General features: G+C 36.8%; 1 protein-coding gene across 3 annotated transcripts in view; it reads left to right on the top strand.

The window, feature by feature from the left end:
* The window catches only part of SCAPER (S-phase cyclin A associated protein in the ER), a 485,805-nt gene that overhangs the window by 43,645 nt on the left and 429,503 nt on the right, over positions 1 to 12,657 (top strand). For all 3 annotated transcript variants that reach the window (XM_059912693.1, XM_059912690.1, XM_059912691.1), the window contains one exon: positions 11,369 to 11,486. In XM_059912693.1, the coding sequence (XP_059768676.1) occupies positions 11,369 to 11,486 (118 nt within the window). The remainder of the gene's footprint in view (positions 1 to 11,368; positions 11,487 to 12,657) is intronic.

Raw genomic sequence — 12,657 nt, 5'->3', positions numbered from 1 at the left:
CTCCCTCCCACCCTCCCTATCCCACTCCTCTAGGTGGTCACAAAGCACCGAGCTGTGCTATGCGGCTGCTTCCCACTAGCTGTCTATGATGATTTCTTGATCATTCCAATTATTCATCATTCATGATGTATTTATGTGCTTGGCACTGTGCTAGCAGTAGTAATAGAGTGATGAACAAAATCCAGTCCTCCAGAAGCTTACAGTCTAATGGGGAGCATAGATGGTAAACACATAATTATATAATTTAAAATTTAATTGTAAGATGTGCTACAAAGGTGTACAAGTTGACTTGAGTATATGAAAGGGGTCCTGGCCAAGTCTGGGAGTTGAAGATACCTCATTCTGAGAAAGAACCATTAAGCTGGGACTTGAAAGATCATTAGGTCTTGGCTGGGCTAAGAGGAGCACTGTCTTAGTTAGGATGCTTTCAGTAGCAAGTAGAGATAAGACTTGATCTATTGACTCAACAGTGTCACCAAGGATTTGATTGCTTTTCTTCCCTTGGTTCTGCCTTCTGTTTTGTTGCCATAATCTTAAGGTTTGCTCCCTTTAAGGTCCCCAGTTGGTTAGCGATAGTTTTCAGAACTGTGTATTCCCTCATGTATGGCCAGTAGGAAAATGAGTCTTTTCTCCAATATTTCAGGAGAAGATCTGAAGTCCACTGTGTATTGATCACCTTATGTTACATGCTTACACCAGAATCACTTGTTATGCCTGGAGGAGTGGAATATGCTGATTGGCTTAGGCAAGGTCATGTGTTGCCTGGAGTTAGGGATGAAGTCTACTTCTCTAGAACCACATGAGACCCCAACAAAATTGAACTATTAGGAAAGATGTAGGTAGTGAATGCTGGGGAGGAAGCCAATAAATGTACATTGTAGAGTGGCAGAACATTCTAAATAGCAGAGAGAATTCTATGTAAATGCCTTGAATTAGAAGGGAGCTTGGTGGCTATAGGGAACTGAATAGAAGTCAGTGGGGTTGGAGCATGACAGACAAGAAGAGTAATGGAGGGACTTCCCTGGTGGCACAGTGGTTAAGAATCCACCACAACTACTGAGCCTGTGCTCTAGAGCCTGTGAGCCACAGCTGCTGAACCCGTGCTCCACAACTACTGAAGTCCGCATGCCCTAGGGCCCACGTGCCACAACTACTGAGCCCCGTGTGCTGCAACTACTGAAGCCCACTCACTTAGAGTCCATGCTCTGCAACAAGTCAATGAGAAGCCTGTGCACCTCAACAAAGAGTAGCCCCCGCTTGCTACAACTAGAGGAAGCCCATGCACAGCAACAAAGACCCAACACAGCCAAAAATAAAATAAAAAAAATAAAATAAAATAAAATTTCTGAGACTCAATTTATCAAAAAAAAAAGAAAAAAGAGTAGTGGAAGATGAGGCTAGAGAGGTAAACAGAGGCTGGTTTGTGCTTTGGTAGATAATGCCAGATTTCCAAAGTGGTTGTACCAGTTTAGCTTCCTGTCAGCAGTGTAAGCAGTTGCCCCAACTCCTCACCACCATACGGTATAGTCATTTATTTAAAAAAAATTTTAGTATTTCCGGTGCCTGCTTTTGAGTACCTTTTCATATGGTAATTGGTTATTTATGTATCTTTTGTGAAGTGCCTACTCAAGTTTCATTTTCCTGTTGGGTTGTCTTTCTTTTTCTAATTGATTTAAGGAGTTCTCTGTCTATCCTGGGTACAAGACCTTTGTTTCTTTTATGCATATATCTTCTTTGTGGCTTGCTTTTTCATTCTTTTAATGATGTCTTTTTAGTAGAAGCTGTTCTTAATTGCACTGAAGTTCAGTTTATTAGTTTTTTCCTTTATGATTAGTGCTTTTTGTGTCCCGATTAAGACTTTTTTCTTTACCTGAAGATCATGAAACTATCATCCTTTATTATCATTATTTTTAGGAGCTTTTATTTTGCTATAATTTCAAATTTAAGAAAGGTTGCAAGAGGAGTACAAGGAATTCTCATATATTCTTTCACTAACTTTACCAATTGCTAATTTTGTCTCTTTTCTCATATTCTCTCTTTCTCTTTTTCTATATGTATGTGTGTGTATATAAAACATACAGATGTATATAAATGTATATATACACAATATGTGTATATAAAATTACACATAGGGAGTTCCCTGGTGGCCCAGTGGTTAGGACTCTGCACTTCCCCTGCAGGGGCCCTGGGTTCGATCCCTGATCGGGGAAGTAGGGTCCCACATGCTGTGCGGCACAGCCAGAAAAAAAAGATCACGTAAACATACAAGCACATATATATATATACCTATAGACATATACATGTATTTGCACACACATATATTTGCACAGACATATAATATATGCATGTTATGTGCATAAATATATTACTCTTCCATGAACCATTTGAAAATATTTTGATCTCGAGGAGACAGCAGTGAGTGGTCCTGAAGAGAGATCCTAGTTACCTGCTCAGGAAGTGAACCTGGGTAGCCTGGGTGAAAACCAGGAATCCTAGCCACTTGACCACCAGGGGCTAGAGGCTAGAAGCAAAGTTGCCCTGGCTCCTGCCCCTCACTGAAAAATAAATTTCTCAAGGAGGCAAAAACTGTAGAAACAGGTACAAAGTTTATTATTAGAGACACAGCCCAAGTGGGAGAGCACACAGAGAAACAGTTTATTTATTTAAGACAGAAGCAAGGCAGAGATACACACCTGAAGAGAAAGGGTGTGGGTGTCCTCCCTAATGAGGAGGAGTGCACCAGAGAGGTGATTCAAATCACTTACATAGGGCACTTCTTCTGGGTCTTTGTTTACCTTTGATCAGTTATCTCATTTCTTTCCCACAGGGGACCTGTCCTAGGGCCCACCCTGAAATGTGTGTGCATCTTTTTGCCAAGATGGATTCCAGTGTAGAGGCCTCTGGGGAGGTTGACACCACCTGTTACAGGGTGGCGCCCCCTTCCCTTTTGACCCCAGAGGAGCCTTTCTGCACACGTGTAGTTGGGGAGGTCTCCTAGTCCTCAAAAATGAGAAATACGTGGTCTCTTTATCTTTTATCCAAGCAGGACTCAGCTCCTCCTTGCTCCTGCCATTATCTTTCTCTTGGAGTATCTGTCCACAGGGGGCAGATTCCAGCTGCTTAGCCTGGGGCCCATCTATCTCCTGCCTCAATTTGAAGCTAGCATACTCCTTTATCCCTAAATATTCAGTGTATGTTTCCTAAGAACAAGGACATTCTCGTACATGACCACAATTCAATTATCAAAATCTAGAAATTTAACATTCGTATAATACTATTATATAAGCCACAATGTAGTCAAAGTTTGTCATTATCTCAATAATGTCTCTTATAGCTATTTTTTTTTTTGATCCATTTAGTTATCATGTCTCTTTGGTCTTCTTTAACCTGGAATAATTCCTCAGACTTTCTTTGCCTCTTTTGACTTTGCCATTTTCGAAGAGTACAGGACAGTTATTTTGAAGAATGTCACTCGATTCGGGTCATGTTTCCTTATTAATAGAGTCAGATTTTGTATTTTTGGCAGAATATCACATGAATGATGATGTATCCTTGTCAGTATATCACATCATGAAGCATATGGTGTCAGTTTGTCCTGCTATTGGTCATGTTGACTCTGATCACTTGGTTAATTTAGGCTATTGTCAGGTTCTTCTATTTAAAGTTTGCTTTCTCTTTTGAAATTAATTTGTCAAGAGATACTTTGACGCTATGTGAATACCCTGCAACTCATCAAACCTTCACCCATTAGTTTTAGCATCCACTGATGATAATAAATATTAATTAAAGTAGATAATAAGTATTTGCTTTCTTCCCAATTATCTGTGTGCCTGTCTGTCTGTCTTTCAGGCTTCCTGGATTTTTTATTTATTTACTGTTATAATCTATTACTACCATTTATTTTGATGCTCAGATTGTCCCTGATTTAGCTGGTGGAAGCTCCTTCAAACTGGCTCTGTGCCTTTTCATATGCTCCTATTATTCTTTGAGTCCTTCTGTACTTTCTAGTGTAACAAGCTGTTCCAGGTTCACCTTATATTTTCCCTCTCATTCTTTTTCTCACCTTATTACATGGGCTAGGAACTTCAGTACAGTGACTCATGGAAGTGGTGATGGTAGGCATCCTTGTCTCTTTCAAGATTTTATCATTAAATACGCTGATTGCTGTAGCTTGTGAAGAATTTTTATCATGGATGGTTGTACAGTTTTATCACTTGCTTTTTTCATCTGTTGAAGTGAGCATCAAACTTTTCTCCTTTATTTTGTTACTATGGCAAATTACATTCATTGATTTAAAAATGTTAAATCAGCCTTGCATCCTGAAATAAAATCAACTTGATTGTGATGTTTTACCTGGATTCAGTTTGCAAGTGTGTGTGTGTATGTATGTATATGTAATTTTCACATTGTTACTTTTGAAAGAATTTGAACTGGTAATTTACTTCTCTTGTCCTCTTAGGTTCTGATATCCTAAATGGGTCACGTGGGACTCTATGAGTTGAGATTTGATCCTTCTTTTTTATTCTCTGGAAGAATTTAGTGTAATTTTTCCTTCAGTGATTAAGAGAATTCACCAATGAAACCTATCTGAGCCTGGATTGTCTTTTGTGGAATTTCTTCAGTAAATATTTCTTTAGTATTTAAAATTTAAAAATTTCTTTAATAAATACTCAGATTTTTCTGTTTCCTTTTATGCCAAGTTTGGTTGTGTTTTTCAAGGATTTTGTGCATTTCATCAAAAATTTCAAATTTATTGATACTATTTATAATATCCTTTTATGTTTTTGACTTCTGGAGATTCTAGAATCTGTAGTGATGTTCCTTTTTTATTCTTGATATTGGTTAGTTTTGCCTTCTTTCTTCTTTTGCTTGATCAGCCTTGCTAAGAGGTATATACGTTTCTTGGTAAACATTCTGAACACTTGCTTTCTTAGATTATATACTGTAAGAGTCAAACATAAAAACTTTAAGGCTGATGTGTATGCTTTTTATTGAAACAGTTTTTTTTTTAAACATCTTTATTAGAGTATAATTGCTTTACAATGGTGTGTCAGTTTCTGCTTTACAACAAAGTGACTCAGTTATACATATACATATGTCCCCATATCTCTTCCCTCTTGCATCTCCCTCCCTCCCACCCTCCCCATCCCACCCCTCTAGGTGGTCACAAAGCACCGAGCTGATCTCTCTGTGCTATGTGGCTGCTTCCCACTAGCTATCTATTTTACATTTGGTAGTGTATATATGTCCATGCCACTCTCTCACTTTGTCCCAGCTTACCCTTCCCCCTCCCTGTATCCTCAAGTCCATTCTCTAGTAGGTCTGCATCTTTATTCCCATCTTGCCCCTAGGTTCTTCTGACCATTTTCTTTTTTTTTTTTTTTTAGATTCCATATATATGTGTTAGCATACGGTATTTGTTTTTCTCTTTCTGACTTACTTCACTCTGTATGACAGTCTCTAGGTCCATCCACCTCACTACAAGTGACTCAGTTTTGTTCCTTTTTATGGCTGAGTAATATTCCATTGTATATATGTGCCACATCTTTTTTATCCATTCATCTGTTGATGGACACTTAGGTTGCTTCCATATCCTGGCTATTGTAAATAGAGCTGCAATGAACATTTTGGTACACGACTCTTTTTGAATTATGGTTTTCTCAGGGTATATGCCCAGTAGTGGGATTGCTGGGTCGTATGGTAGTTCTATTTTTAGTTTTTAAAGGAACCTCCATACTGTTCTCCATAGTGGCTGTATCAATTTACATTCCCACCAACAGTGCAAGAGGGTTCCCTTTTCTCCACACCCTTTCCAGCATTTATTGTTTGTAGATTTTTTGATGATGGCCATTCTGACTGGTGTGAGATGATATCTCATTATAGTTTTGATTTGCATTTCTCTAATGATTAATGATGTTGAGCATTCTTTCATGTGTTTGTTGGCAATCTGTATATCTTCTTTGGAGAAATGTCTATTTAGGTCCTCTGCCCATTTTTGGATTGGGTGAAACATTTAGTTTTTGAACAAGCCTCTGTAAAATCTCCCTATGGCACTAGGTGGCACACTGTGACTTTGGATGAAAATACATATATTTTGTTTAAGTCTCTTGGAAGTAAAGAACCTGTGTGAAAATACTGTTTGAAATAGACATCTATAATGTTATGAAGTATCTCAGACTCATTTATTGCATTTCAAACCCTGATGCTTAAATTAAAATGTTTAAAATTGCATTAAGTTACTACTGACATTTTTATAAGAATAGGATTATTAAAATTGATTAGAATATATGAGTTTTTACTGAAAAGAGTCCATTCAGCATATACTGCAGAAGGCACTTGTGCTTTAAACTGAAAAATGGTTTTCAGTCATGTGTTGTAAGATGAATGTTATAATGTTTTTCCTTATGAAGTATTGGAATTAAGAATGAAGACAGTCTTGAGCTGGTGGCTTTTTCTTTGAATGTGTGTATGTGTACTAAGTATAAAAGAACTAACTACAAAATTTGTGGTAGAACTGAAATGTTTATAGAAGAAGACAATATTAGATTTCAAATTTTCTGGTCTAGCAGTACTACAGCGTTGCTATCTTGTGGTCATTTTAGTTCCGAGAAACTCATTACTTTATGAAGACTCTTGAGATATAAAGTAAAGAATAGTGGATTTTATGATCTGATATATATATATATGTATATCTACCTATATAATTTTCTGTGATTGCATAAGAGAATTATCTGAAAAAGAGATGAAAAGTAGACCACCTATTTAAATGTATTCATCTGGCTTGAAAGGAATAGTGATACTTTTTGGTTAAAACAATGCTTAGGTAACCTAAATGATAGATGCCAACCTAACCTAAGTTATGTAATCATTGGGAGATGTCTTTAAGCAAAAGGAGATTTTATGATGTTACACTGATTGGAAAGTATGGGAATAGAAAAGAGATCATTCAAGTATTTTGCACAGAATGGAGCTGGAACATTGGTCACGGACTAATGAGTCTCAGTGAAAGCTTATGAGTCAGGTAAGTAGATGCCATGTGGATATCCAGGGTAAGGTCAGAGGAATGAAGGAATGTGGAGGCAGGTATTTATTTCAAAAATATAAAAAGTCAAGTTCTGGAGAGGGAAATTTGGGTTAACTTCATAGCACAGAGTATTAGAGTGGAAGAGAGCAGTCTTTGTTTTCCTAATAGTTTGAGCTGGTTGGTTCATTCGTGTACACTGAAATTCAGTTCCTGTCACTCGCAGATTTAGCTTCTTTGGTTATTCCCTGTTTCCCTACATATGCAATTTCACTTTCTATGGATCATTCCCATCAGCATAAAAATATACTCTCACCCATCTTAAAAACCTTCTCTGTTTGTTTTTCCTTTCTTCTTTCTCTTTTCGCCTGTATTACAAAACTCAAAAAAAGTTATTTATACTTACTGTCTCCATTTTCTCACTCAACATTCTCTTGAACTCTCTTGAGTCAGGGTTTTGATCCTACTATTCTACTGAATAGGTAGTAATAAGTTATTGATTTATTTATTTTAAATTATTACTTTTATCACTTCCTGGGCAATGCAAAGCTGTCAGTCTTACTGTACTGTTGCTTCTTTAAAGGTGAGCTGTTTTTCCCTCCTCTGTATGCTTTTAAGTTTTTCTCTATGTTTCAGGCTATCATCAGTTTTTCTGTGGTTGGTTTAGGCATGGTTTTCTTTGTATTTATATTTATCGTGCTTGGAGTTTGTAGAGCTTCTGGAATAATTGAGCTTATATCTGTTGTCAACTTTATACTGTCAAAGACATTAGTGGAACAGTTGGTGAAATTTAAATAATTACTCTAATTTAGATGATAATTTGGATCAATGATATTTCCTGATTTGATATTTGTAGTATATTTATATAGGGGAGTGTCTTTGGATATATGAAATACACATTGGAGTACTTAAGGGCAAAAGATATGATGATTGCAGTTTATTCTCAAATGTTTTAGGAAAAAAAATGTATGAGGATATTTTGAGGATTCTTTGTGCTAATTTGTAACTTTTCTGTAATTTGAATTTATTTCAAACTGAACAGTAATATGTATTTCCCACAGAGCCACACCCATTTGTTTACATGTTGTCTATGGCTGCTGTCACACAAAATGGCATGATTGAGTAGTTGTCATAGAGACTGTATGGCCTGCAAAGCCTAAAATAAAAATTGTTTATTATCTGGCCCATTGTAGAAGTTCGTGGACCCCTGCCCTAGAGTGTAGTGACTTTTTTCTTCTCTCAAAGTCATACTAATTAATAAGTTCTTTTGTTTGAGAACAATGTGTTGCCATTCTTTCACATACTCCCCAAATAAGCCAGCAATTAAAATTTACCAGTACGTGAGGAGAACCCAAAAACTAAAGAGTAACATATTACAGGTATATAATGTAACCACACTGAAGGGGTGAGGATGAGACGAACTAATTTAAGTAATTTTGGAAAACAAAATCTAGTACTTTGGACACTGTAAGGCTAAAGACGGAACTGTATAGAAATATAATCTTGTTAGTAAGTGTGTTTCTCACAGAGATATGGGTTAGCAGTTATGAAACTATTTTATTTTATTTATTTATTTTTTATTACTTTTGGCCGCATGGCACAGCTAGTGGGATCTTAGTTCCCTGAGCAGGGATCAAACCTGGGCCCTCAGCAGTGAAAGCGCAGAGTCCTAACCACTGGATCACCAGGGAATTCCCCTTTTTTTTTTTTGAAACTACTTTATGTATATATTAGAATTGAACAGATAAGTAAATATATTTTAGATGATGAGAGCTGGGTTTCTTACTGATGGAGAAAGAAATTACAAATAAGGAAAGGGGAAGGCTAAAATGAACCTATGATGTAGGATTGAAATCAGGTATTGGGGCTTCCCTGGTGGTCCAGTGGGTAAGAATCTGAGCTCCCAGTGCAGCGGGCCTGGGTTTGATCCCTGGTCAGGGAACTAGATCCCGCATGCATGCTGCAACTAAGAGTCTGCATGCTGCAACTAAGAAGCCCGCATGCTGCAACTAAGAATTCCTTACGCTGCAGCTAAAAGTCTGCATGCCTCAACTAAGAAGCCCACTTGCTGCAACTAAGAAGCCTGCATGCCGCAACTAAGGATCCCGCATGCCGCAAGGAAGATCCCGTGTGCCGCAACTAAGACCCTGTGCAGCCAAAATAAATAAATAAATATTAAAAAAAAGAAATCAGAGGTATTAATGTAAACCCATAGTTTTCAATATCTCTATACAGATAGATACAGAAATACAGATGTGTGTATTGTGGATTAGTGTGCATACATATAGTTCCTGTTACCCGTCATGATTCTATGGGTTGACTAGGTGGTTTTTCTGCCCTGGGGTGCCTGAGGTGCTGGGATGGCAGCATTCATCTGGGGGCTTGACTGGGCTGGAATGTCCAAGATGGCTCAGTGGATGTTGTCTGTCAGCTGGGAGTTCAGCTGGGCCTGTCTATCAGTGCTGACTTTACGTGGTCTCTCTACTGGTGGTTTTGGCTTCTCATGGCATGGATGGCTGGGTTTCAAAAGTGAGTATCCCAAGAAGGAGCATTCCAAGAGACCCAGGTAGAGACTGCAAAGCTTCTTATGACCTATTTTCAGAAATTACGCAATGTCACTTCCACCTCATTTTATAGGTCAAAAAGCAGGTCACAGAGCCAGGTTCAAGGGGAGGGGATTACATAGGGCATGAACACCAGCAGGAGTGGTTTATTGAGGGGAAGGGGGGCATCTGGAGACTAGATATCATACTGATTAATTCATATATTATTTTTTGCTCTTATGTGTTTGGTTCACTCATTTGGATTGTTAATTCTTTGAGGACATGTATACTACCTTATATTTTTGTTTTCTTCTCAGTGTCTTACACAGTGCTTGGCACATAGTAATTGTCCAGTAAATTTGTTGTTGACTAAGGATTCCAGGGATGCTAAGAGTTTAGGCTGGCAAGAACTAGAAGAGAAGATGAACTCGCTCATTAGTTGGACTAGGATTTTGGGCTGGGCCCGGGAGTGAATTCTTTTCAGAAAGAGGTAGATTTCCCACATGGAGTTAAGGGTTGGGCAAGGAGGCTGCATCCTTGTGCTCATAGGGATGCTTTAGAGCCCTTTTCTTTTCATAGGTTCTTGGCTTATAAAAATGGGCTATTTTCTGGTTCTGAAGAACCTAGGGGCAGGACAGGAATAAAGATGCAGATGTAGAGAGTGGACTTGAGGACACGGGGAGGGGGAAGGGTAAGCTGGGACGAAGTGAGAGAGAGGCATGGACTTATATATACAACCAAATGTAAAATAGATAGCTAGTGGGAAGCAGCCGCATGGCACAGGGAGATCAGCTCGGTGCTTTGTGACCACCTAGAGGGGTGGGGTAGGGAGGGTGGGAGGGAGACGCAAGAGGGAGGAGATATGGGAATATATGTATATGTATAGCTGATTCACTTTGTTATAAAGCAGAAACTAACCCACCATTGTAAAGCAATTATACTCCAATAAAGATGTTAAAAAAGAATAAAGTAAAAAAAAAAAAAAAAAGTAAAAAAATAAAAATAAATATATAGAGAAGCAAAAGAAGACAGTAAAGGCATCCATGATCTTATTACAACAGAAAAAAAAAGTGGGCTATTTTCATATGGCATTCATTAGAGGGAAGGTAATTTCCTTTACATTACTGGATCTGGCTTCCATTGGCCCAGGGTCTTGTTGGGGCTGAACCTGTAGGCTAGTGTTGCTTTCAGCTGTGTGGGACTAGAGAAAGCAAGAATACACACACGCACACACACAGCACATACATGTATACGTACACACATTGTGTGCAGTAGGGCAGAGTTTAAAATTTTGCAACTTAAATATGTTAGTTTACAGGAATTATTATTTAGAGCCCAATAACTTGGAGATAAAATTATGCAGTGGAAATTTACAACTGAGTGAAAATTTACTTTAGCATTATCTGTAGGGAAAAAAATAAGAGTCTTGAAAACATTTTATGTTGCTGAGAGCTTTCAGAGGGAATATGTACCCTCTTACTTTAACCTGTGATACATAAGGGGGAGTGGTGCTAAAATGGGTACACAGCAGTGTTTGTGCTCCTTAGGACAGTTTTTCAAACCTTAGTTTGAATTCATTCTTAAAATGATTTATTTATTTTTAAAGTTGTAAAATTCAGTCTTTTTAGAACTAAAAAAATCTGGGACTTACTCTTATTTCTGTCTAAGCACCATTCCGATCCCAAATTAGTTTTAAGTGTGTCCTTTCTGAGAAAATAATAGAAATGATGAATTTGTCTGCCAGATATATTTTTTATGTTGACTAATTTAATAAACTAATACATGTTCTCTTTTCTGTGCATAGGCTTCATTCCAGCGCTCCAATAGTCATGACAAAGTAAGGAAAATAGTTGCAGAGGAGGGTCGTACAGCAAGAAACCTAATAGCTTGGAGTGTTCCTCTAGAAAGCAAAGATGATGATGGTATGTATTAAAAAAAAAGTTTCATTTTTGTTGTAAATTAAAGAATTTATTTAGTCTTGAATAGTAGACAGACTGAAGACTGTTTATAATTAGAAATCTTGGGCAAATTAGTATGTATTAAAATAAGAAATAATTTTTAATTGATTTTTTATCTTACCTAATACACAAATGAAAATGATATTGTTAGTTTCACTGTTTCACATAGGAATGAAATTGGGTGTGTTATTATGACTGGCAGATTAGTTTTTTTTTAAAGTTATAGGAGATTTAGATTTTTTCTATCCTCAAGTCCATTCTTTACGTCTGCGTCTGTCTTTATTCCTGTCCTGCCCCTAGGTTCTTCAGAACCATTTTTCTTTTTTTTTTAGATTCTATATATATGTGTTAGCATATGGTAAATACATATGGACAATATTTTTCTCTTTCTGACTTACTTCACTCTCTGTATGACAGACTCTAGGTCCATCCACCTCACTCATTGTCAGTCTTATTAGGTATTTTTAGAGAGCAGTTCTTTTGGATCACAAAAGCTATTAAATAGAGGTGGAAATTAAATTTTTCTTTTTAAATTTAGCTCCTTAATAGCTAAAATTGTCATATGGAGCTTACTATTACTTCATTTCTTTTATAGAAAATATATATAAACATTATTTAGTAAAAAAGTGGCAAGAAACCTAGAAATATCTCACGGTTGCTCTATGTTATAAATACTGTTTTATGAAATTTTCTCATTTTTCATGGGTTATTCAGAACACAAAGTAATCTGAAGGTGTTATTATTAAAATTGCTTCTACTCAAAAAACATAAAAGGAAAGAAAATATAATAATGAATCCTATATCTGTATATATCCTGATACTGCACATAAGTACATAAAAAATTGGCCAGTACTATTTTAAAGCTTCATTTATGCTTATTGCAAAGTAATGGAAATAAGAGCACAAAGAATTAGAACGTTCTGAATATCTATAATAATGATGACAAAGGAAGAATGTTAACTTCATAATTTTTAAGAAGGATTATTTTATATTGTTAAAACGTTGCCACTTACAGAAAAATCTTTACTTTGCTTTTTAAAAAATATCAACTCATTCTTGTTTTATGGCTGTAATCTATACTCAGATGTTTCTGAGGATGATAATTCAATTTTAAAAAGTTTTCTTCTGTTCTTTG

The sequence above is a fragment of the Balaenoptera ricei genome, chromosome 2 (genome assembly GCF_028023285.1).
Source record: "Balaenoptera ricei isolate mBalRic1 chromosome 2, mBalRic1.hap2, whole genome shotgun sequence".
NCBI classification, from domain to species: domain Eukaryota; kingdom Metazoa; phylum Chordata; class Mammalia; order Artiodactyla; family Balaenopteridae; genus Balaenoptera; species Balaenoptera ricei.
Note: the sequence above shows the minus strand (reverse complement) of the source record. Positions and strands in the feature narration are given on the sequence as shown.